Consider the following 25,363-nt stretch of genomic DNA (forward strand, 5'->3'; position numbering starts at 1 on the left):
ATTTACATTTTTTTCTGTGTTTGTAATTTCACACTTGAACTGAGTTCATGGATACCCGTTACATATGAAATGTCTTCATTTTACCCAATTATTCAGAATTGGCATTATCATAATAAAAATTAACAGTGTGTGTGTGGAGGGAAACAAAGACTATAAATGAGTACTATTTTACAAATACTGTGCAGAGAAAAACCAACACTTAATTCACTGGACTTCAAACATTATTGAATGCACTCAAAGGCTGATTCTAGAACAAGTCAAATTTTTGGTCACATCATCCACATGGACCAATAAACAATGGTTCTTTTCATTAGCTGAAGGCACAGTTGAATTATTATTGGCATAGAGAGCATGTCAATTAAGTTTTCTGTGTGTATCTGTCCACTATTATACCTTCTTTCATCAAATAACTCTAGGGCTGTGTGAAATTCAGTTCAAGAAATTCGGAGAGGGGTCAGCTAGGCAGCACAGTGAATAGAGCACCAGCCCTGGAATCAGGAGGACCTGAGTTCAAATCCAGCCTCAGACACTTAACACCTACTAGCTGTGTAACCTTGGGCAATTCACTTAACCCCAATTGCCCTGCCTTCCCCCCTCCAAAAAGACAGAGAGAGAGAGAGAGAGAGAGAGAGAGGGAGAGAGGGAGGAAGGAAGGAAGGAAGGAAGGAAGGAAGGAAGGAGAAATTCGGAGAGACCAAACACTGGACATGGAGTCAGAGGACCTGTGCCCAGGCTCAGGGACCCTGGATAAATCGCTTAATATGCGCATCTATAAAATCAGCACACTGAGCTACACTGGTCTCTATGGTCCATCCAACCCTAGGATCCCAAGAGCAGGAAGTAAAATGGTACAGAGGAAAGAGGTGACATCCTATCTCTGCTTTGGATACTTATGAGCTCTCTTACCCTGGACAAGTCATTCCCACTTTTGTCAGCTTCTGTTTCCTCTTTGTAGAGTAGAATCTGAGCTTCACAGGGTTGTTGTTAAGAAAGTGGGTCATAAACTAAAGCTTTACAGAAATCTGAGTTATTGCTATCACGTGCCCTATTATGACATTGCCCCGTGTTGGGTGGACATCAGCAACTTCTTTCTGAAATGCTGCTTCTTTCCATCACCTGCATCCAAAGGGTTTTCCCTCTTCTGTTACTATAGTTAAGAATAGTGATAATAAACGATAACTTTTCCTCGGGGGGGGGGGGGGGGAAATATATTCCTGCCACCACTACATGATAAGCTAACTCCTCCCCACCGCATTTCATTATTACCCTGTTGGTTTCCATTTTACTTCAAATCTAAAAGTAGTATAAACAATTTGCTTAGTGAGAAAGATGTTGCTAAAAATCTATTGATACTTTATAACCTAGGAAATATTTTATTGTGAAAGTTTCCCCTATATGATATTCTGCAAGAGTTTTAATTTTCTGCATTACTTATGTAAGTTGTCATGGGAATGGGGGAGGGATTCAGTTAACGATATTTTTGTTTTAAAAATTCAAGAGTCTATAAGACATAACTGTATTTTATTTGTGAGACAGGTGCTATTCTATCTCCAATCAGCCTCAAAACCCCAGGTCACATTCATTATTTTACATTTATCATGCCAGTTGGAACAATTTAAAACCATTTTGCATGCCTGGTTGGTGAAATGACCTGTTAAGTTTTATAACCCTGATAAGTCATATTCTGAATGTAAACATGGTGAGAACAGTAATGTTAAATTCTTTTTTTTTTCTTTTTGGAGGGGAGAGGGCAGGGCAATTGGGTTAGGTGACTTGCCCAAGGACACATGGCTAGTGTGTCAAGTGTCTGAGGCTGGATTTGAACTCAGGTCCTCCTGACTCCAGGGCCGGTGCTCTATTCACTGCGCCACCTAGCCACCCCGCAATGTTAAATTCTGATTTAAAAAGTCTAGGCTTTAAGAATATCCAAATTCCAACGTGGAAGACTTTTTTTGTTCCTGTAAGTTAAAACCATTTATTTGAGTCCTAGCAATATAATGAAAGACAAATAAGTAGTTTTAATTTATAGGAAAAAAATGTCTGCAGCCCTCCCTCTATTTTTGTAGAAAGTACTTAGAAGCTTTGACAAAGCTTTTTTAGCATCATCACCATAAAAAGATGAAAGAGTCCTCTCCCTTCAATTTTAGCTCACTCTCAAACAAAGCAGGAAACCAAGTTATCAGCCCAAGTAACATCTAAATACCAAATACAGATCAAAGTAAAACTTACAAATCATACCACTATGTTTCTGGTTGTTCTGACATCAGAATTCATCCATTAGTCTATGGGGGGGGAAGGGGGGAGGCGTGTTCTATAGTGTCTATCCATTGCTAAAAAATTCATTCATCAGATTTTAACTGGGAAAACCCTAGGATAGTACACCTCTGAATGACAGAAAGAATAGAGTCTAAGTGATTATTTTATCCAGAATTCAATTCTCATCTTAACTACTGCCTTAAAGATCTTAAGGTTGTGTTTGTTCTTTGTTTTTGAAGAGGACCATGGCATCAGGGAAATGATGACATGACTTGCAGTTGATTTTGATTTGAGTGAGGGAGGGCTGTGCAAGGTCACCAGCCTCACTTTCTCCTCCAGAGCCATCTGGATCCAGTGACCAGATATTCAGCAGGATGACTGGAGATAACCCAGGATGCAATGGGAGACCCTAAGGCCTTTGCAGGTACTCACTGAGAGTGAGGTAAAGCCCATTCAGTGAAGAGACCTCTTTAAGAAGTGAGTCAAGGGATGGTCTCTTTAATTAAAAAATCAAGCTGAGAAGGGAAGACCCTCAGGATTGTTGCTCAAAAGAGAAACAGTGACTACTGACATTCACTCTAAGCCAGGAGGGCCCATGAGTTTCAGAGTGAACTGTTTTTTTCTTTCTTTCTTCTTTCCCAAAAGATCTTAAGAGTTGATACTGAACAATACATTTGTCAGAGTATAATGCCATGGGAGTTCTGGAAATCTGCTGCTTTATATGAAAAATAAAATGAATATTCCACAAACATTTCACTTTTATGTAACTGTTTTGTCCATTGGGAAGGGAGGGACTATTACTCCTAACAGTATAGATGTTCTTAAGTAAAGATGAAGGATTTTTTTCCCTTGGTCTGCACCTGTGATTTTATTGTTATACTGAACTCCCAGTGAGCAAACTCCCTCTGACAATGCAGACCAGCAACGATTCTGCATTTTATATTAGAGAATTATCTGGGGACAATGAGAAGTTAGTGTCACATTCCTAAATGAGGCCAAAGTCCCCAACATTCATGTTTTAAAGAGTTAGGCTATCCTCCATCTGAAGCTTTGGAGTCAACTGGGTGAGGGCATTAAGGTTGCTAATTGAGAAAAAAGGGTTTGATTTTCCCTACTGACAGGACTCCCCTTTCTAATTAGTAGGAGAATCAAGTTGATGGAAAAATCTGGTGGCCTTGTTCTCCTTCCTGGGCTCACAGACCACAGAAAAGGAAGAACTCCAGCATTGCCATCCTTCCCCTGGCACCTGGCATTTCAAAGAGCTGGGAAGCCACAAGGGAACAGGGGAGGAGGATTAGGGGCAGAAACTGGTTGAATTAATCAGGGGTCTACTGGAGACAGCTTATACCAACTCCTGAGAACCGAATGGTAAATGGTTAGTTTGAGCATTTCTACCTAGATGATGATTAAATGTTAGCTTTGGGACTTGATTCATTGTTCTGTTGACCATCTAGACTTAAGAAAGTGATGGAGAAAATGTGAATTAAACTTAAAAGTGTGTCCTGTGCACTACTACTTTTTTCTCAGGAAGGCCAATGATTAAACATTTACCAGGACACCCCTGATACTAACTAACCCTAAATATCTCAAGATATCTATTTACTATTCAGTATTTCTTTGGCATTAGAAATAACCTTGATGTATCGAACCACAGAATGAAAATGATAGATAGTAAATGCTAACCTTTTATTATGAAATATAGAAGGCTGATGAAAATGAAGATAGGAAGGGCAGGAAAAAGACATAAAAACCTACTAGTAGAAGAAAAAAGATAATCAGCAACATTATACCAAGATTATCACCCTCCCATTAAAATAATGAAATAGGATAAAAATAGAAATATTATGGATGAAAAATGGCAATTTTTGTACAGTTAATTCTTGAGGTAACTTTTCTTGGAGGTATAATAATGGAGAACTCCCATAAATAGTCAACAATGAAAATCTCTATCATTATACTATGTGGGAAAAATCTGCATGGTCTAAACATCTGTGGAATTACGAAATGTATATTACAAAGGCAGTGTACGTAGAGAATTTACAGATTACATATTGAAATCACAGGTTTAAAATACATTAATCACCAATAATGGAATTAAGGAGAAATAAACCCTAATAAACAACTTAGTGAGTAAAAGAAATATTTTTAGAAAGCCATTATGGGTAAAGCACATTATGGGCAGAGCAAAGTGCTTTTTAAGATAACAGGTCCAGGTAGACGAACCAATTGTCTCAACTATAGTATCTTAGATTGCAAGCTACAACTAGAAGGTAGTATAGAGCAGATAGTTATGCCTGCCACTTAATAGCTTCTGGAAGCATTAATAATTTAAGATAGGAAAAAAATAGTTTCTACTACACCATAGCCTATAAATATTATGAAGCAGATTGCCTTAAAAAAGAGTATTTGATCACAATACCACAAACTTTAAAATTAAAATTAAATGTGGCTACAAATATTCTTATAATCTACATGACTTTCTTTAATAAGATTTGTCACTTTTACTAACACTTTTAATATCAACCTTCTTGAAAGAGATCTAGTCATTTCGACTATACATTGACCCAGTGGGCAGGCATCTCTTCTAGTAGGTCCTAGTTTGCCTTTTGGTCACTATCACATGACTTTTATAGATTACTTTGCCCAGCCAATCATTGAAGTTGCCTGAATAAAAATGTGACTTTCTGTTACATTCAAAGTTAAAAAAACAATCACACATGCCCTGTGGCTTGTACTAGGTGGCTGGTCTAATATAAAGTTGCATTTTTTTCTTATTTAACATCAACCACCAAAAATCACACATGAGAAAAATACTATTTGGAAAAAAATTAAAATTCATATTTGAAGTTACTACCAATCAATGCATTTATCTTATACTTTCTGATCTTAATAAAGTCAAATATGGAGATTAGTTCTATTAAGTGTTCTATGATCGCTAGATGTTTTCTGTTCTATTTACCCATTAGAAGTACTTTCAGTTAATAAGTTATCTGAGTGTGGCAACTTCACATAAAACACTGAGTTGACTGCTGAAACTTACCATGCACTATTGTTTGACTTGATTTAGAATCCAAACTCTTTGATGCTGGAGCATTCACTGAAACGGTATAAAAAAAAGGAATGAGCTAACCGAGTTTCATAATTAAATCTAAATAATCTGAACATGACAACAAATAAAGCCTATTCAAACCAGGCATGATTACAAGAGAATGTTATAAAAACAAAATATTTACAACTAATTCAGAATTTTAGAAAAAATTTAAATCATACCCTACATGGGACCTTGAGAGGTCATGTGGTCCACTTCTAGACTTTAGGAACATATTCCAAACTTAGGAGCATTTATGCTCTGCATTTTTAAAGATGAAAAAGACCCTTTCTGAATATTCAACAGTTCTTTTTTGTATTCCCTTTTGCACACCTCTATGTCCTGTAATGACATTTGTTTGTGCATTTTGTCTTTCTACTTTAGCTGTACTTAATTCGTAGCTTTTATCCCTCTTCTCTGTTTTGTATAGACTCTTCTAGTGTAACATGGTAATTTAGATTAAAAGCATTGTCTACCATCTTTAGCCACTACTCTGAAACAAGAAGCCAAGTGTCACTTGAGATTCCATTATGATGAATGGCCCTCGTTTATAAAATGACTAATTAGGCTTTTTCCTATAGTCTTGTGACTACAGAACAGCACTGTATCTACATATTATTCCTTGGTAAACCGAACTAGCTGCCATGATCCTTAGGTTTCCCATTTATGGGTGGTTTCAGCAGCCTTTTTTTTGGAGAGGGAAAGTAGGAAGGGGGGTCGACATGGATTTATGATTTCATTTATTTGAACTTCCTAGTGTGGAGGGAAGGGAAAGGGAAATAAGCATTTATTAAGGCCCTACTATGTGCCAGGCACTATACTAAGCATTTTACAAATACAATCTCATTTGATCTTTACAATAATCCTGTGAGGTAGATAATATTATTTTCGGGGTGGGTAGGTGGTGCAGTGAGTAGAGCACTAGCCCTGGAGTCAGGAGGACCTGAGTTCAAATCTGGCCTCAGATACTTGACACTTACTAGCTGTGTGACCTTGGGCAAGTCACTCAACCCCAATTGCCCTGCCTATTCCCCTCCAAAAAGCAAAATAATAATAATAAATAAAAAAGATAATATTATTTCCCCCATTTTATAGTTGAGGAAATTGAGGCAGATCGAGGTTAAATCCAGGGTCACACACCTAGTAAGTGTCTGAAAGCAAATCTGAACTTGGTTCTTGCTGATGTCAGGCTCAGCACTCTGTCCACTGAGCCACCTAGCTGCCTCTAGGTGTGGAAGTTACACATCACCGTTTCACCTGTAACTTGGAGCTTTGGAGAGCTGCCTTAGGCACTGAGACATTAAGGGATTTATGTGTAGTCACAGTCAAAACCTTGTAAGAGGCAGGGCCAAGGTTGGTCATCATTTATCCACTGTACTGTCCTGTCTCTCTTCAGTGGTTCACGTACTTTTTAATCAATTTAGTTCTAACTGTTCCTCTCTCTTTCCTGGATGGAAATTTTCTCTGTTTTTTCAACCTGTAGAGTGACGCCATTCAGAGACACTCTCCTCTGTCTGCTCTAATTTATCAGAAATAAATAGTTTTCCCCCCAACATTTTGGAGCTCATGACATCTGTGCCTTGCCCCCAAATCTGTACCTCTAAAAAGGAAATGACAGCAAACCACAGGGATCACTCGAAAGGCCTTATTAGCCAAAAACCATCATCAACCTTTCCTCATCAGGAGCATGATCCCCTTATAATTTATTGCCCAATTTAATTTTAACTTTTTCTTTACTTCCAGTCCCATCTTTATCATCTCCATCTCTCCTTCCCTTCCTTTAGTTTCTATTTCCTATCTAAGGGCCTCTGAAATATATTTGAATTTTTTTACTTGTTTCTAATTCCATTTTCTTCTTCACAGTTTTTCTTCTTCCTTTGTTGTATTGAATATAATAAAAATCCAAATTGTTATTTTTTAAAGAATATAATTCATAAATGTTTAAGATTTTGGAGCTATGCCTTTAGGTGGTGCACACTGAGTGTAGAGTCAAGAACACCTGAGTTCAAATCCTGTCTGAGACCCTTATTGACTGTGTGACCCCAGGCAAGTCACTTGGCATCTTTCTGTCTAAGTTTCCTCAGCTATAAAATAGGTTTAATAATAACATCTGCTTCCCAGGTTTGGTGTGAGGATCAAATGAAATAATATTTGTCAAATATTTTGCAAACATTAAAGCATCATATAAATGCTAACTATTATTATTATAAAAATTGAATTATATTCAATAGTTAGGATAGATAGGCACAGGTGATTACTTGACCTTACCACTGATACTGAGTAATTCTTTGACACTGAATTACAATGCTACTGCAACCATGGAATAAAAGCAAACCCTTGGCTCTATAACAATAACGCCTAAATGAGGAGAAAAGTGCATCATTTTACTCCTCTCATATACCTCTCATGTTGGGAAACCCCAAGGCAAATAAATAACTGAAAATGTGCCAGAAGGAATTCCTAATAGCATCCTGCTAAACAGAACAGAATAGATTAGAATGATATTAATCCACATCACCATACATAAAGGCATACAGGTTTCTTTTAGCAGCTACAATAATCTTGACTGTGTCCATGAAAAATGTGTTTTAGAACAAGGTCAAATACAGATATCACAGTAAAGAAGTCAAAATGTAATCTCTAAAGTATGTCTGTGCTCAGAGAAATATTTCCAAGGTTAATAAATAAGCAAAAGTTGTGTTACTTTAGTTCATGAGTGATGTCAAATCCTCACTGAGTCCATTATAGAAACTTACTATGCATAATTGGCATAGGTCTTTCCAAAGTCTGTCTTGCAGAAAGAGTCCCTGAAGTAGCAAAATAAGAAAAAGAATAAGGAAGAGTTAGACTTAAAGAATATCCTTTGATTACAGAACTGAACATTATTTATAAATTTTTGTTTTCTTCCTTAAAATTTAACCTTTTATCCATACAATTGCAAGATGTGTTAAGGTTAGTGCTTTCTTAACAAATCATTCCTCCCCCTGAAAAAAATAAACAGCATTCACTAAGTACATATAGATTAAATTTTTTTTAAAGCACAGAATGCTATATACTATTTCTCTAAACTGGTGACAATTTCCAAATATTATATAGAAACTCTTAAAGTCTCTCTTGTGATGGGAAGAAATTTCTGCCTCACTATCAAGCCAGGTAAGGCTTTTTCCAGTTGGCAGAGAAGCCAAGGATCCCCAGCTTTGACATCGTCAAGCTCTATTGGGTGATCCTGTACTTATCAAGTGGTTCTGAGGCCAAGCTGGAATTTCCTTCCAATCCTGAATCACAGAAGAGAAACCTTAATAGCATTTCGGTCACAGAGACAGCAACTTGTGAAAGTGGCCAATAGGCTTAAATCAATCTTAACTCCTAAGTTTTAAAGTATTGTCATCAACTCAAGAGACCAGCTTTGAAGGTCTTGATAACTTAAATTTTTTTAACAATTAAGTGAAATTAATTTAGCCTCTCAATAATTCAATAATCTGTGACTTCCCTGGAACAAGCACTCCCTCCACTAATGTAAGTCTGAACACTTCTATGACCTCTAGTAGATGGTTTTGGGGTGCTGACATAGTCCCCAAATTCATTACTCTGTGAGCCAAGCTTCACTCACACCCTAAAAATTATAAATTAAGTAGTAAGTGTCTAGTATATGCCCAGATACTCAAATCTCAAATGGATCTATAGGTCTCATCCATCTGGATAATCCTCCAACAATAAAGATCACAACCTATCCATGCCTTCTTGTTTAGCTTCCCCTCTCCTCATGTCCTTCCATAAAGTCACCACGGGCTACCACTGGTACACTCAATGTGCTAAGGGTTCTTCCTTATTTCCCTCAACACTTTAAGGTCACCAATAAAGCTATTTGAGTTGTCTGTGGTGAGCTGCTCTCACCAAACTACAGGACTATTTTCTTTTGGGACTATGTTCAAAAATAATTTTTAAACTAGTTTTTAAAAAAGATTTGTTATATTATGGTAAAATATCTCTGAAATTTAAATGTCAAGTATTTTAACACATAAAAATTATTTGATTGAGGGCTGGTGCCCACTGCTATAAGCAGTGTGACACAGTTCAACTTACCATTCTGCTCACTGATTGTGTGTAATGGTTTACTGGAAAACTCTTTAATCTGCAAAAAAGAAAAACCTACTAGAGTAGCCCGTATAAAACTGGAAATGGATTTACATGGCAATGTGTAGAGCATAACTTTCAGTCCATTAAAATTTGCCCTGAATCCTACAAAAATACAGAGATTATTCACTATTTTAGAAACACCCTGGCAAGGGAAAACACTAGAAATGTAAAGTTTAGACCTGTTCATTTAACCACTTAGTTACTTTAAAAATTTGTTCTTTTTCTAATGGAGAACTCAAGTTACTTTTACTCTAAAACACAGGTTTTTTTTTTCCTTTCCTATGTTGTTGTGAAGTGTTTACAAGCAATCACGGGAAGAGCTGGTTATTCTTCACTCTTACTTCAGTATTTAAACAGATTTGTATCTGCGATGCCTGGCACACAGCAGGCACTAGTAATTGGTTGATCTGTGATTTTATCAGCATAGGTACTATGTTTAACAGATTGTAACTCCTCCATTGTCTCAGGATAGTGCTTGGTATTCTCCTTTGCCTTTGTGGCCCCGCTGCTTAAAACAGCAGGAACCGACTTTATTCTCATCTTGACTTGGAACAACAATAAAAAAAAAACAAAAACCTCAAAAGCCAGTTCTCAAGGGGAAAAGTTTTTTCAAAATAGTTAGGCTGATCTTCCAGTCAATTAATCACCAAGCATTTATAAAGCACTTACTAAATATGTCAATTACTATGGGGTTAAAATCCAAAAATTCAAAAGTCTTCTCTGTCAAGGAGCTCATATTTATTGTGTGGGAGAAAAAAAATATGTATGTGTATGCGTACATATACACACATATGTACAAACACACATATAGCACTGCACATATATCATGTACGTGTATATATTACACACATGCATTGTGTATATACATATGTTACCTCTAAACATGTATGTATACTATGCATATACACACATATGTATATATATTGCATCTACACACACACACATATATACTTGTGAATCTGTGTCTACACAAAAATCTATGCAAAACAAATACAAGGTAATTTTTGGCAGGGTCGGGGAAGCCACTAGAAGTTTGGAGGAATCAGAAAAGATCTCGTGTAGAATATGAGATACTGCAGCTGAATGTGAAAGGAAACCAGAGATTCTAAGATGCAGAGGTGAGTGAAGAGACACTCATTCTAGACATGGGGGAAAGCCAAGGCAAAAGTCTGAAGATGGGAGGTAGAGTGTTGTATGTGAGGAACAGCAGGAAGGCCAGTCTGACTGGACCAAAATTACTCTGCAGAAAGTAATCTATCATAAGGCTGGAAAAGTAGGTTGGAACAGACTTTAAATGTTGAACAGAGATGTTTTTAATTTGATCCTTGGAGCAATCAGGAGCCACTGGAATTTATTGAGCGGGGGAGCAACATTCTTTAGAAAAATTATTTTGGTATTTGACATTTGTGTGAATGATGGATAGGAGAGGGCAGAGGCTAAAGATAAGGTGGCCAATTAGGAGGCTTTCAGGCAAGAGGTGACGAGGCTCTAAATTAGAGAGGCAAGAAGCAGAGAGACAGGTGAGATACAGTAGTAGAATTGACAAAATTTGGCAACTGACTGGACATGTGGTTGAGGGTGAGTGAGGAATCATTATAAAAGTAGGGTTGAACTCACCCCACTTTTAGTTCTGATGCCTTAACTAGGTGAGAACAAGTCTAAATCAATCAATAAAAGTACCCCAGACAAGAGTGAAAAGTCCTTGAAAGTCACTGGATGAAGTGAAAAATGATAGGCAGGAAATCTGTTCTAATAGGATGGGAAACCTGGTCACTCCTTGGAGGAGGGGGTTATCTATAAATGATCAAATGGGAAGGAACCATCTGAAAAAGTGGAATATGTGTGGAGTCCTGTGGGTGGGGAAAATGGGAAGAGTTCTCAGTTTTGGCCTTGGCCAGGTCTTTTCCCCTATCCCTCCTACCAGTGATCAAGGGAAAACATTTCAGCTTGGGAGGGCCTAGAGGATGTTGGACTTCCTATCTTTCTATTAGTACTCTAAGTGACATTTCCACATCAGCTGGTGGCAGTTGTCAACACTCCATGAATGGGAGAAAAAAGGTCTTCCAGTTACTCCTTAATCATATGTGATCTCTAAACATGAGCCCACTTTCCCCTAGACTTGGTATGCATTCATGGAAGGGTATTATAGACCTCTGAAGGAATGTTTTTGTACCAACTCTTCTTACTATACGACTGAAGTAAACACCCTTTTCCAAAGCTATTCAAGGCTAGCTGACTAAATGATTCTCAGCTAATAATCATGGCGAAGTGGGAAAGAGAAAGGGAGAATCACACCAGTGGAAGTTTAAGCCAATGACATTAGAGAATCACTGCTGATCTCTCAGAAGCCTCTCAAGAGAAAGATGCAGCCAGTCTAGTTCTGGGGATATGACTTATTTTCAATGTTGCAGTTGGAATGAGGACACCTAAGAGCTTGCACGGGCAAAAAGGATAACTCCTGAGTAACTGGAAGAATGGTGGTGACCTTGACAGAAATAAAGAAGGTTAAAGAGAGTAAGTCTAGCAGTTGAATTTGAGATGTCTATTGGACATCTAATTAAAATGCCCAAAAGGTAGATGGTATTGGAAGACTTTTAGAACTCAGCAGAGACTAGGGATAAATATATCACTCTGCAAGTCATCTACGAAAAGATGGCAATTAAACCCAAACTTGTGTAAGGCCTGCCAAAGCTTGTGATATGCTTAAATGGCCTTCAAGAATCTGGTCACTTCCATGCCTGGATTAGACAACAGGGTAGGATTTTAACTGAGAATTCATCACCTTACAATCTACAAATATTCTAAAAGAAAACTATTATGCTTATACATGTGTAATTGGCATGTATAATGCAATAAACATTGATTTAGTGTGTACTATATGGAAGACATTGTACTTGTACGTGTAACCAAATTCACATCCAAAAAAAAACCCAAACCAAACATACCTGCTGCTTCTGAGTAATAATCAATTCATTCTGTTCTTGGAGTCGCTCACCTAGTTCTTCTATCCTTTTCTTATAAAAAACATTACTTGCATTCAGATCTTCTATCATAGATGTTCGAAGTTTCTCTACATGTGACAGGAGCTAAAAAATGGGTAAAACACACACTTTTTTAAGTCTCATGCAAAATTTTTTTACTTCTTCTGATAAACAACACCATTAAACAATTACATCACTCTGGTGTACCAATAAACTGAATAAAATGTTGATGTAAACCTAGGGAAGTTACTCAAATTCTCAGTATTCTAAGCAACTTTCTAGGGCCATAAGTTGCCAATAAGGTATTGATCAGCTATATGAAATTACTTTACTAGTCCATATCCAGCAGGAAAATGGGGGATTAAAAACCAGGGTTTTTAATCTTTTATTATTATAATTATCATAGACCCATGAGATAAAGCCTAAGGACCCCTCCTCCGGATTTTTTTTTAATAACTGAAGGAAATGATGTTTCAATTAAATGTTGGTGAAAATAAAGATATAATTTTTTTCCCGTCCAAGTTCACAGACCCCAGGTTAAAAACTCCTGTTCTAGACCCACAGAGGGCCTAAAATGGCAACGTCAGAGCAAGAGTAATTTTGGTATGGACTTTAGTTGGATACAGTGATGGGTAGGAAAGTGGAAGAAAGATGTCATCTGGCTGCAAAAATCCAGATGAGACAAAAAGGACCTAAATCAGGGACAGAACAATTTCAAGTACACTCTGCTTTTCTGAAAACATGCAATAATGCAGCAGAAACCTAAAATTTCCCCCAAAGTGATTTTGTATTGCAGATTAGCTCTGGGGTTCAATAGGAAACCAGGTAACTGGAAATCTTAAGCATTTCTCTAGGAGAATAAAAAGCGTTTCTGTATAGCATGAACAAAAACCTCCACTATTCCTATCATGCTTAGCTGATGGTGAGCTCCACACAGGCTTAATTGAGCTTTTTATTTTTTTTTTCAAAGCAGGCTATGCCATGTTATTCTTTAAAAAACATCCTCTCAGGACTAAAAAATGAACATTAAGTTCATTTTTAAGAGTGTCCAGATCAAGTTAGACAACAGCTCCACTGTACCATGTTCTGGTCAGACCACATCTATGGTATCAGATGCATTTCTGTGCCCTACATAAAAGGAACACTGACAAACCAGGGAGTGTCCAGAGAAGGACAACCAGGATGCTGAGGGATTTAGAAACCATATCATATGAAGTAAAATAAAGGGTGTTATGATGACCTTCAAATACCTTAAGGCTGTGGTTCTTAAACTTGGATCTACAGACCTCAAAGGGGTCCATGGATACATTTCAGGAAGGGAGACAGAAATGGAATAAGAATTTATACAATGTCTATTATATACCAACACTTGCTAAGCACTTTACAAATATTATTTCATTTGATGCTCTCAACAACCCTACAAGGTTAAGTGTTATTATTAGCTCTATTTTACAACTGAAGCAAACAGAAGTTAAGTGATTTGTCCAGGGTCACACAGCTCTTAAGTGTCTGAGGTTGGATTTGAACTTAGGTTGTTCTGTCGGTCCAGCACTCTATCCACTGCACCAATTAGCTACTTCTTTTTCTTTTTTGCTTGGCAATTGGGGTTAAGTGACTTGCCCAAGGTCACACAGCTAGCTTATGTGTTAAGTGTCTGAGGCCGGATTTTGAACTCAGGTCCTCCTGACTCCAGGGTCGGCACTCTATTCACTGAGCCACCAAACTGCCCCATCTACTTCTTTTTCAAAAATTATAGTAACTGTATTTTGATTTGATTTGCTAATCCTTGTATTTTGTTTAATGTATTTAAAAGGATTTTTTTGAGAAGGGGTCCACAGGCTTCCCCAGATTGCCAGAGGGATCCATGGCAGAAAAAAGTGTTATGAACTCCTATCTTAAGTAGGGCTTTCATGTGAAACAGCGAGTAGGCTTCTTTTTGTGCTGCTAAAGGGTGCAGTGGTGAAAAGGCCGACAGATTCCACCTCAACACAAAGAACTGTATTGTTTTCTAACATTTAGCATTGCCCCAGGAATATTTAGGTACAGTCTAGCTATCTGTGTATCAAGTTGCAGAGAGGTGGAATTAACCCTACATGAGAGGCTGAAACCGATGACATCCACAGTTCTTTCAAACTCAGGTTCTATGTCATTTTTAGTGCAACAGGACTACTGGTGTCATAGGAACATTTAGATTTTGTCCTCTGCCCTTCCCTGTTTCTTCTATCTTATGCCCAAGGACTAGAATTGGAATTTCATCATCCTCTCCCTACCACCCAACTGCCAGTGGCACTTGTGCTAAGGAAGCGCTATTGATCCCCTGTCCTAGACTGAGGCTATTCACTGCTTTAAGGATTAGGAGTAATAGGCATTTGGGTGTGGAAGTACCCCTGTAATCATTGCTGCCAAGGAGGGGAAGGCTAGTGGAGCTCTTGAACCTGGGAGTTCTGAGCTTCAGTGGGCTACGACCTTCAGGTATCTACACCAAGTTTGGCATTAATATGATGAGCTCCAGGAGTGAAAGGGTGGGGTCACCACCAGGTTGCTTAAGGAAGGCTGAACTATCTTGGGTTGGAAGTGGAATAAGTCAAAGCTCCCCATGACGATCAGTAGTGGGACCTAGGCTAGTCTTATTCTGGACAAGACAGGGAGCCCCAGTCATTAATAAAATAATAATGATGATGATAGGAAGACTGAGGAGACATTGCAGAACTATCTGGATGTTGAAGGAAAAACTAAGTGATCAACTCAATACATGCTTTTTGAAATGAAGTGAAAATGAAATTGAATAGATGTGGTCCTATGATAGGAAGCTATGCACAAAGGCAGGGATATAACGTGAGAAATTCAGTCTCTAGGAGGCTTAATTTGGACTGGCAACATGAAATACCTTTCAATAGACCTTGTGCATAGGCTGCTACATGGAACAACGTAAGGAGGAAAGTTTTGCAGCAGAGAGCTACATATGTCATTTTCATAGCTAAAATCACACGAGTGGAAGGATAACACTGACCAGTCTTGAAATATAAGAAGTATAGAGCATCAAAGAAAAAAAGAGCATAACTAAAAGAATGAAGTACGCACTCTCTACAGTTATAGGGGAGAGAATGTGAATGAGAATGTATGGACAAAGAATCTTCATCAAGATTTAGGGCCTGAAAAATCGCTGTGATATTTTTATATGTTACAATGAGGTCTGATTTAAAATGCATTGAAGCAAATTAATTATAACAATTACTAAGCAAGTTTCATTGTGTTGTATTGATGTTCAATGTTAATTTTTAATTAAACATTAAAAATTTTCAAATAGTATGGTATCAAACAAAGAGCCTTGCAAGAAAGCATAGGCAACCTACAAATAACAAAAAAGTTGCTAATGAAAAAGATTGGAACCAACAAGGAGGCATGAGACAAACCAGACAGAGATTAGCCAAGATTAGAAAATGTGTTCAGGAACAAGTGATAATTTAGCATAAAAAACTACCACACAGTAAGGGAGCATGAGGTCTTTTAGTGAATTTATCTCCTAAAACCTAGTCTTTTGACATGTCTAAAGTACAGGTGAATGCCTACAAGCATCAATGACTATTTTACTGGAGATGACCCAGGATGCAAAGGGAGAACTTGTTTCTCTTTGGAACAACAATCCTGAGGGGCTTCCCCTCCCAGCTTGACTGTTTTTTTTCTTTTTCTTTTTCTAATTAAAGGGGCCATCCCTTGATTCACTTCTTAAAGAGGTCTCACTCTCAGTGAGTACCTACAAAGGCCTTAGCCTAAAAGGGCCAGGGTCTCCCATTGCATCCTGGGTCATCCCCAGTCATCCTGATGAATTGATAATCCGGTCACTGGATCCAGATGGCTCTGGAGGAGAAAGTGAGGCTGGGGACCCTGCACAGCCCTCCCTCACTCAAATCAAAGCCAACTGCAAGTCATGTCATCATTTCCCTGATGCTATAGTCTTCTTCGAAAATGAACAAACACAACCACAAAATGACTATTTGACTCCATTTATATTGCAACTATAATTATTCCAAAAGGAGACTGCCAAAGAATCTAGGTAGAGCACTAAAAAGTTGGCAAAGCCAAGTTCCCCAAAACAAAGAAATACAGTATGTGCATTGTGGGAACAGCAGACATCATCCATGTGGAATAATTAATGGCTAAATCCTTAGCCCTGAGATTACCAACTTGATTGAATATTCCTCCTCAACTAGGGTTTAAGGATTATGAAGGAAAAAGTAAGCAGTTTCTACCTGATCAAAGCCAGAAGATAGGGAAACAGTGTAGCCTAGTGGTCTGAAAAAAACCCACATTTCAAATATGGAGAGCTTACCAACTTCCTCATCATACTCAGGAAAGCTTTAGCTTTTAATTTCCAGGATATGACAGTTTGGCTTCCCTCTCTCCAAACCCTTTTTATTCATCTATTTGATAAATATTTTTCCTTCCATCCAACCAGTGGCTGACCTTTCTACAAGGGGGTGGGAATAGCCCTATACATTCTATTCCAGCCAAACGACTGCTGCAGTTCTGACCACTAGCTTCTTCAACATAATAGTTTTTAATAACAGAAATAAAAATTTTTTAAATAAATAAAAAAATCAACTGGGTTATAAGTTGCCTACTTTAAAGCGACTTTGGTGGGGGGCAGAGGGGCTTTGGGGCTATAATTTTTATCAGTATAGGGACTCCCAATAAAGAAGTGAGAAAGTTACTTACAGGCTTAGGGAGTGGCCGAGAACACTATGAGGTTGACTGATTTACCCATAGTCACACCACTGGTATGTGGCCAACAGAAGCACCTATGCCTGACTCTTTTTGATTCCAAGGAGCTCCATATCCACTATACCAGGCTGCTCCTCACAGATAGAGTGAAACACAATCAGACATGATAAGTGTGTCAAAATGTTATGGGAAGTTTGAAACCAGCAATAAGAAGTCCAGTTAGGAGGCTACAGCAATAGCAAAGGGAAGAAGTGATAAAGGCCTGGACCAGGAGAGTGGTTAGGTGAGTGCAAAGAAGCTGAAATGTAAGAGAGAGATTGTAGAGAAAGAACAGGTAAGACTTGGCAAATGAACAGATATAAGAGGTCAGGGAAAGAGGACAACTCTGAAGCTGCAAACACACTCAACAGAAATAGGGAAACTTGGAGGAAGGGCATGTTTGAGGATAATGGAGCAGAATCCTTGTACAACATGAGGAGAAAGAAAATATACATTTATTTAAGTGCTAGACACTGTGTGGTGTGCTTTTAAACAAATATTACCTCATTTAATTCTCACAACAACTCTGTGGGGTAGGTATTATTATTATCTTCCCCAGTTTACAGCTGAGGAAACTGAGGCAAAGAAAGGTTAAGTAACTTGCCCAGGGTCACACAGCTAAGTGTCTAAGAATAAGTTTGAATTCAGATCTTCCTGACTCCAAGCCCAGAACTCTAGCTAACATCAGGGACAAACATTCACAAGAAACCTACCATGGGGCTGTCCCCCACACCTAGAATGCTCTCCCTTCTCTGATCTGCCTACTGACCTCCCTAGCTTTCTTTAAGCCCCAAATCAAGTCCTACCTTCTACAGGAAGCCCTCCCTAACCTCTATTCCTTCTTTTAATTATTTCCTATTTATCTGCATGTGGGTATCTATCTATCTATCTATCTATCTATCTATCTATCTATCTATCTATCCTCTATCTCTATGTTTTGCATGTTATCTCCCCCCATTAGACTGTAAGCTCCTGGAGGGTAGGGGCTGTTCTGCCCCTTTTTGTACCCCAGCACTCAGCACAGTGCCTGGAACATAGTAGGTGCTTCATAAATGTTGACTGAATTTATCAATGCAATACACACTTGTAAGTAAGCACAAAATAAACACAAACTTAACTGGGAAAAGCACAAGCACTTGGGGTGATTGGGAAATGCTTTATGTAGGGGGCAGAGTTTGAGCTAAGCTTTGAAGGACATTTGGGATTCCGAGAGGTGGAGGGGAAGAGAGAGAGCATTCCAGGTTGGAGGGACAAACAGCCTATAAAAAAGGATAGAAATGCGGTGTCACGGGAGATGGGCTGCCATGTGTGAGGAACAGCAGATGGCCAGCATGGACAGGTCACAGAGTGAGCAGAGAGGAGGAGTCAAGTATAATAAGACCAGAAAGGTAGGCTGAAGCCAGGTCATGAAGGAGTTTCAATGCTAGACAGAGTAATTTTATATTTGACCTAGTAAATGATGAAAGTCCTTAGATCTCGCCATTATCCACTTTGTTGACCAATATCTTTGACAATTCCTCTGTCTGACCATGACCTCCTAGCCTTCCATCTCTCTATGCCTCACCTCTTTCTCACCCTATTCTTTGCCTTCACCTGGACCTTGAATCCTTCTGCCCCTCAGGTCTTTCTTCAGGCTGTTTCCCCCTACCCTGATTTCATTTCTCCTCTCCACCTCAAACTGCCCCCCTCTTCGCTGTCCTCTTCTCTCAAATCCCTTCACCCCCTTGCCAATTTCCACTCACACCTTTCCATATGCCAGCCTTGGATTGCCCACTATTCACCGTCCCCTGTTTTGACTCATGTGCTGCCAAACAGAGATGGAGGAATTCTGCAACTGTACTAGCTAGAAAACTTATAGACTTCTATTATCTAACTCAAGGCCACACGATTATTACTCCCTGTTTCCATACCTCACTACCCAGAGAAGTGACTTCAAATCTTTTCATTTAAGTTCAATTCTCTCACAATTCCCCTTTCCCTCCCCTCTCATAGGAGGGCTTTGAATCTCTATGGATCTTTATGGAGAAAGATGAGGTTATCTGAGGAGAGCTCTTCCTTCTCACCTTCATTTAATCTCAAAACCCCTTGACATTATCCTGCATGAGACCCTCCTTTCTTCTGATAAGGAGGGAGCCTTTCAAATTTCTAAACCTTTAACAATCGATAATTAGTCCACACACACTTTGTGAAGTAATAGTAGTAAGAGGAGTAGTAGTGGTGGCAGTAGCAGTATTAATAGTAGTAGTAGCAGTATTAATAGTAGTAGTAGTAGTAGTATTAATAGTAGCAGTAGCAGTACTAATAGTAGTAGTAGTAGCAGTATTAATAGTAGTAGCAGTAGCAATAGCTAGAATGTATATGGTACTTTAAGGTTAGCAAAGCACTTTACAAATGTTATCTCATTTTATGCTTACAATAGCTCTGCAAGGTTGTCAACATCCTCCTCAATAATAGCAGCTGACATTTATATAGCATTTACTATGGGCAGGCATCGTGCTAAGTGCTTTACAATTATTGTCTCATTTGATCCTCACGACCACCCTGGGAAGTAGGTGCTGTTATTATTCTCATTTTACAGATGAGGAAACTGAGGCAGAAAGAAGTTAAGTGACTTACCAAGGGTCACAATCTGAGACCAGATTTTATCCCTGAATTTCCCGACTCCTAGTTCAGTGCTCTATCTACTCCGCCATCTAGTGGCTTAATCAAGTCATACAATGAGTAAAGGAATTTTTTTTTTTTAATACTGTTGTATAGCTAAATTAACCTACTGGATCCTGGGAAGGAACATAGATGAACATGGAAATAAGAAAGGAAGCTAACTGAATTGAAGCCTCATTTTGCCCCCACCAATCTTGGCAGACAACACTAAGTTATTTAAAGTAAAGCAGTGAGAACATAGTTCTTGCTTATTTTCCCATTTGATGAAAGGTTCTCTTAAAGTCAGAGCAGACTTCGAGATATGCAGTCCTGGGTTCACGTCCTATCTCGAGTCACGTACCCTCTCTCATTCTGTTTTCTCTTCTATAAAATGAGCTAAAGTCCTTTCCAGCTCTGAATCCAGAGAAAAACTATTTCCTTTGTATCATCTTCTCTATTTCCAATGCTTAGCACTTGGCACCCACAACAGGAGCTCAGTGAATGCTGATAAACTATAAAACGAATACCAATAATAACACAGCAAAGACACGCAGAGGCAAATTCATCAAATACACCTGTAATTTTTTAAACAATGGAAGTTATTCAATATGACGTTACCAAAGGAGGTTTTTCAGCCATGGAAACAAAAGTTTATATTATTTTAAATGGTTACATTGAGTATTAATTGAAAAACAGCAGGGTGCAGGATGGGTTTTTTTCAACAGTCACTTACCCAAGCTTTATGTTAAGTAGAGACAAAAGAAAATTATTTTCACTTCATAGAATTTCAGATCATCTTGTCCAGTTACTTCATTTTATAAGTAAGGAAATACAAGTCTAGAGTGCAGATAAGGACTTGCTCACAGTGACACATCATGTTACTGGAGGAAAGGAGGACTCCCGACTCCCACCCAGTTCAGTGCTCCTCCCAACACATGATGTTGTTGCCTCTCTCAGAAGATGGCAGGTTATCAAGTTTTGTGGGACCTATAACTCACATTCATATGGTGTTTTATTGATTTACAAAGTGTCTTCCTCACAACAACCTCAAAAGGTAGGTCATGTCATTATTAATTATTTTATGGGTAACCAAGACTTAGGGGTTAAATGATTTGCCCAAGGTCACACAATTTATAAATGACAGAGGGAGACTGACTGCCCTCTATCTAAATTTTTTTCATCATTAAGTACTGTTTATTAGGCAATTGATGACATAGCATTCTGCTGGGTATTAATTTATATTCTTACCATGCAACTGAAAACACTAAGGTTGTTTTCTGGGCAATATAAAGACTGTAAGAACCAAAAATTTTGATGCCAGTACAGAAAGGTAAACTCAAGTCATTAATAATGGCAGGCGCTGGTTTTAGTTTAATGGGAATTTCTACAAAGGACTAGCTTTTCTATCATAAGCTAAAGCTGTAAAATGTAGAGATGGAAGGAAATGAGCATTTTATTAAGTACCTACTATGTTCCAGGCCCTGTGCTAAGCACTTGACAATTATCTTATTTGATCCTTACAACCCTGGGAGGTGGGTGCTACTATGATCCCCATTTTATAGTTGAGGAACCTGAAGCAAACAGAGGTTAAGTAATTTGCCCAGTCACACAGCTAGTTAAGTGTCTGAGGCCAGATTTGAACTCATGTTTTGTCTTCCTAATTCCAGAACCAGCCCTCTATCCACCAGATACCCAGCTCCCACTTAGCTAGCTCAGAAATTTAAAGAACTCCAAAGGTAATCAATTCCAATCACCTAATTTTGATGATGAAACTAAGACCCAGAAAGGATCAGTAATCTGCCTCAGGTCACATATGTAGGAAGATGATATAGTCAAATATTCTAACTCCAAATATGAGGCATCAAGGTCATAAGGATCAAATGATATAATCTTTGTAAAGTCTGATATTTCTTGTAGGCACTATTCCCTCCCTTCTCTCCAGGCACCACACCCCAATCACAAGTACTTTTTCCAACATCACAGAAGAGGCTCAAATAAATAATTTTGAAAAATACATTTGTTTGCCCCCTTTTAATTAATAAAGTAACAATAGGGTATATATTATTGTTTTCTCCACTTAGATCAGAGTTTTAAGGATACCTAATCAATTTTTACAACTCCTCTTTCATTCAGCAATAGACAAGTAAAATAGCAATAGGTAAAAAGTAACAAGCATTATAAATCTTCTTTGCTTTAAGAATAATATGTTGTGTGTAGCAGTTGCTTTACTAAATAGGGGTGTGCCAGTTAATATTTAACAAATGGTTCCCCCTTCCAGATTTTTGCATGATATACTTTTGCATCTAACCTTCATTAATAACATTTTCTCTATCATTTTCTTAAGTCCAGATAATCAACAAGCCAATAATTCCAGTCCTGATTTATAGTTCTGCCAATTCCCAAGGTGTAAATGCTCATATTGAAAATTTAACACTCATGACTGGGTATTAGCTAACTCACCACTGTATGCATCTGGTAAATAAATATAAAGTGAATTGTGTTGAGTTTTGCCTTGAAGCAGTCTGTTTTGTAATCTTACCCGGCTCTTTTCTTTTTTGTGTTCTTGGTGAAGGGCTTGAACTCTAGATGTCCACTTACTTTCCTGCAAGACAATTATAGAACATTAAGGTTGTGATACTGCATCTGGCTTTAAAAAAGTCCATTCACCATGAAAGGTTTTCTTTTTAGCAGATACCCACGAATTCAAATTATGTGTTCATTTTGTTTGAAGCACATATGATAAAACAAATTTTAAATGCATCTACTTGTCATAGATTCTACCTATCAAAGAGTTGAGACTGGAACTCCAAGGTTACCTAGTCCGTCTCCTTTCTTCAAAGGGTGTATGTATAGCTACCCATGATATAACTGAGAACATCGGTAAGTAACTATTCTAATTCAGAGAACAGTGTTACGTCGTAAGACTTTAATCTGTGATAGACCCTTCTAATTTCCCAGTCTTCTTTAATCCTAGTGCTTTCCCTATTAGATTGTCTTCAGCTGATCCTGCATAGATCTTGTTTGTATATAGATTTTTTGAATATTGTCTCCCCCATGACACTGTGAGTTCTTTGAGGGCAGGATCTTTTTTGCCTTTCTTTGTATTTTCAGGCAACTAGGTGGCGCGTTGGAAATAGAGCACTGGACTTGAGTTCAAGTCTGGCCTCAGATACTTAACTAGCTGTGTGACCCTAGGTGAATCACTTATCTTCTGTCTTCCTCTGTTTTCTCATCCTTAAAATGGGGATAATACCTCCTGGAACTCTTGTGAGGGTTAAATGCAGCAATAATTTAAAAAGCACTTAGCAGAGTGCTTGGCACATATTAAGTGCCATATAAACGTTAGCTATTATTATTATATCATCTAACTCAAAGGGTTATGGGGAGGATCAAATGAGAGAGTATTTGTAAAGTACCTAGTCACATTAAATGGAACATATTAGATACTTTAAAATGCTGTGTTCCCCATCCCCCTGCTTAGCATGATGACTGGCACATAGTAGGCACTTAATACTTTCTGATTTGACTTAACTATAATTCAATCAACAAACTTTTATTAAGTATCTCTTGTTCAAGCTCAGAACAGGTCATACACATATTAAATATTATGCAGTCCCTTCCCTCAAGGAGCAATATTCTACCAGGGAAGACATAACATGTTTACTTCTTCTAAGTATAATTAATATGATTTAAATATGATAAGGTCCAAATAAACATCCTACATAACAGAAATGCTGAGAGAGAGAGAGGGTAGGGATGGAATTTGGGGGGATATTAAGCAGAGAGAGGTTTGGAACAGCTAATATGGGGAGTGTCAAACCCCAGCTGAGATCAGGTAACATGAGTTCCACAAACATTACATTAGCTGTACAATGACCATTTCTTAAAGAAAACCTACATTTTAAGTTTAGTTAGGACAATGCCATTTAAAGCCCCATTTAAGTTTAATTTAATAAAAATTTAATTTAGGCTTAGAATTTTTCACTTCAAATGAATTTGGTGAAAAATGCAATTTATACAATTATAATTTAAGATACAGAAAAATTCAAATTTGTAATGGATATGATAATAATTTCTAGCTATATACTATTAGAAATAATGCATTCATGAAACACTAAAAGAGGTTTAATACAAATTGGTCACAGTAGTTTTCTTAAGAACTGCCAGAAATGGCAGAGTATAAGAGTTGAATGGGATTCACTACTCCAGAATACCAGCAATCAATTTCAGAGAGAAGGGTGAACAAAAGATTTCCTAATGAGGTTTAAAAGAATCGTAATAAATGGGATGAAGTCAGCATAGTAAAAACTGTACTAAGACTTGGGGAGACACACTTTCTACACAATGACTGCAAAAACTCTTAGAGAGACGATGATGAAAGGTTCTTCTGTCCTCTCAGTAGAGAGGTAGCTTGCTACAGGAAAGGAATAAGGCCTATACTTTCAGGCAGGGTAAATGTGTCTGTTTTGCTTAATTGTACCTCTTTGTTATTGGGGGGGTTCTGCTGGGAGAATGTTATCTAGAAAATTAGAGGAACTCTTATTGTTAACAGGAATTATAATAATAATTGCTAGCATTTACATATGACTTTGAGGTTTGCAAAGCACCTTTTTATACATTATTTCATTTGATCAACAACCCTATGAGGTGGGTGCAATTATTCCTATTTTATAGACTGGGAGAGTGAGGCAGACAGAGGTTAAAAAACGCTAAAATGCTAAGCCCTAACCCTAAAAATGGGCGTACCCTATAGCCTAATCCTAAACCCTAAACCCCTAATCCTAACCCTAAATCCTGCCCAGGGTCACACAGCTAGGAAGCGTTTTAGGCTACATCTGAATTGAGGTCTTCCTGACTCCAGGCCTTAGTGCTTTAGGCACTGTGGCGCCACCTACCGTCTTTCATAAACATCAATAAACTTTTTAAAAAGCAGGACTAATGAAGTGATCATTTGGGTTTTTTAGAGCTAGTAAGTTTTTCTCTGTGTGCAGAAAAAACGTTCTTTTAGATTAATTCATTATGAGCTGTTAGAAGTTCCAAAGTCAGAAAACTTTTTCCAGTTTATGAACTATATACACATACACACACATACACTGAGCTCTTTTTATTGGTGAAACATGTTTTAAATTTCATACTTCACAAAGCTGTCTAACATGTATGTGTGTGTGTGCATATATACATATGGGGGGGGTAATCCTATTTTCACAGATAAGTCACTAATCAAGCAACCAAGTCACTTAATCTCTTTGTGGGAGGGGTCTCATTTTTCCCATTTCTAAACGGCAAGGGCCAAGCTAGATGATCATTAAGACCCCTTCAACTCTCAAATTCTATAATTTTAAATTTTCTCTAAAAATTTTGTCAAATGTATATCCAGGCTACATCAAACAATAAAAACAAACTTTTGTAGAAAAAAAAATAGTTTGTTCCATCTTCTAGTAATTTCAACTGAGATTTCTCTAAATTAACATATAATGATTAATTACTAAACATTTACCAT

The 25,363-nt window shown here is 37.8% G+C and overlaps 1 protein-coding gene across 5 annotated transcripts in view; it reads right to left on the bottom strand.

Annotated features, from left to right (window-relative positions):
- DZIP1 (DAZ interacting zinc finger protein 1) overlaps positions 1–25,363 on the bottom strand; it is a 115,126-nt gene that overhangs the window by 40,253 nt on the left and 49,510 nt on the right. For all 5 annotated transcript variants that reach the window (XM_069067346.1, XM_069067344.1, XM_069067345.1 and 2 more), the window contains exons 8-12: positions 22,403–22,465; positions 12,427–12,567; positions 9,428–9,476; positions 8,101–8,151; positions 5,297–5,353 (exon numbers count right to left, since the gene is read on the bottom strand). In XM_069067346.1, the coding sequence (XP_068923447.1) occupies positions 5,297–5,353; positions 8,101–8,151; positions 9,428–9,476; positions 12,427–12,567; positions 22,403–22,465 (361 nt within the window). The remainder of the gene's footprint in view (positions 1–5,296; positions 5,354–8,100; positions 8,152–9,427; positions 9,477–12,426; positions 12,568–22,402; positions 22,466–25,363) is intronic.

This window comes from Petaurus breviceps, unplaced genomic scaffold, assembly GCF_028583685.1.
Source record: "Petaurus breviceps papuanus isolate PSGF00001 unplaced genomic scaffold, PetGlider_PUasm1.0 90743, whole genome shotgun sequence".
In the NCBI taxonomy this organism is placed as follows: Eukaryota; Metazoa; Chordata; class Mammalia; order Diprotodontia; family Petauridae; genus Petaurus; species Petaurus breviceps.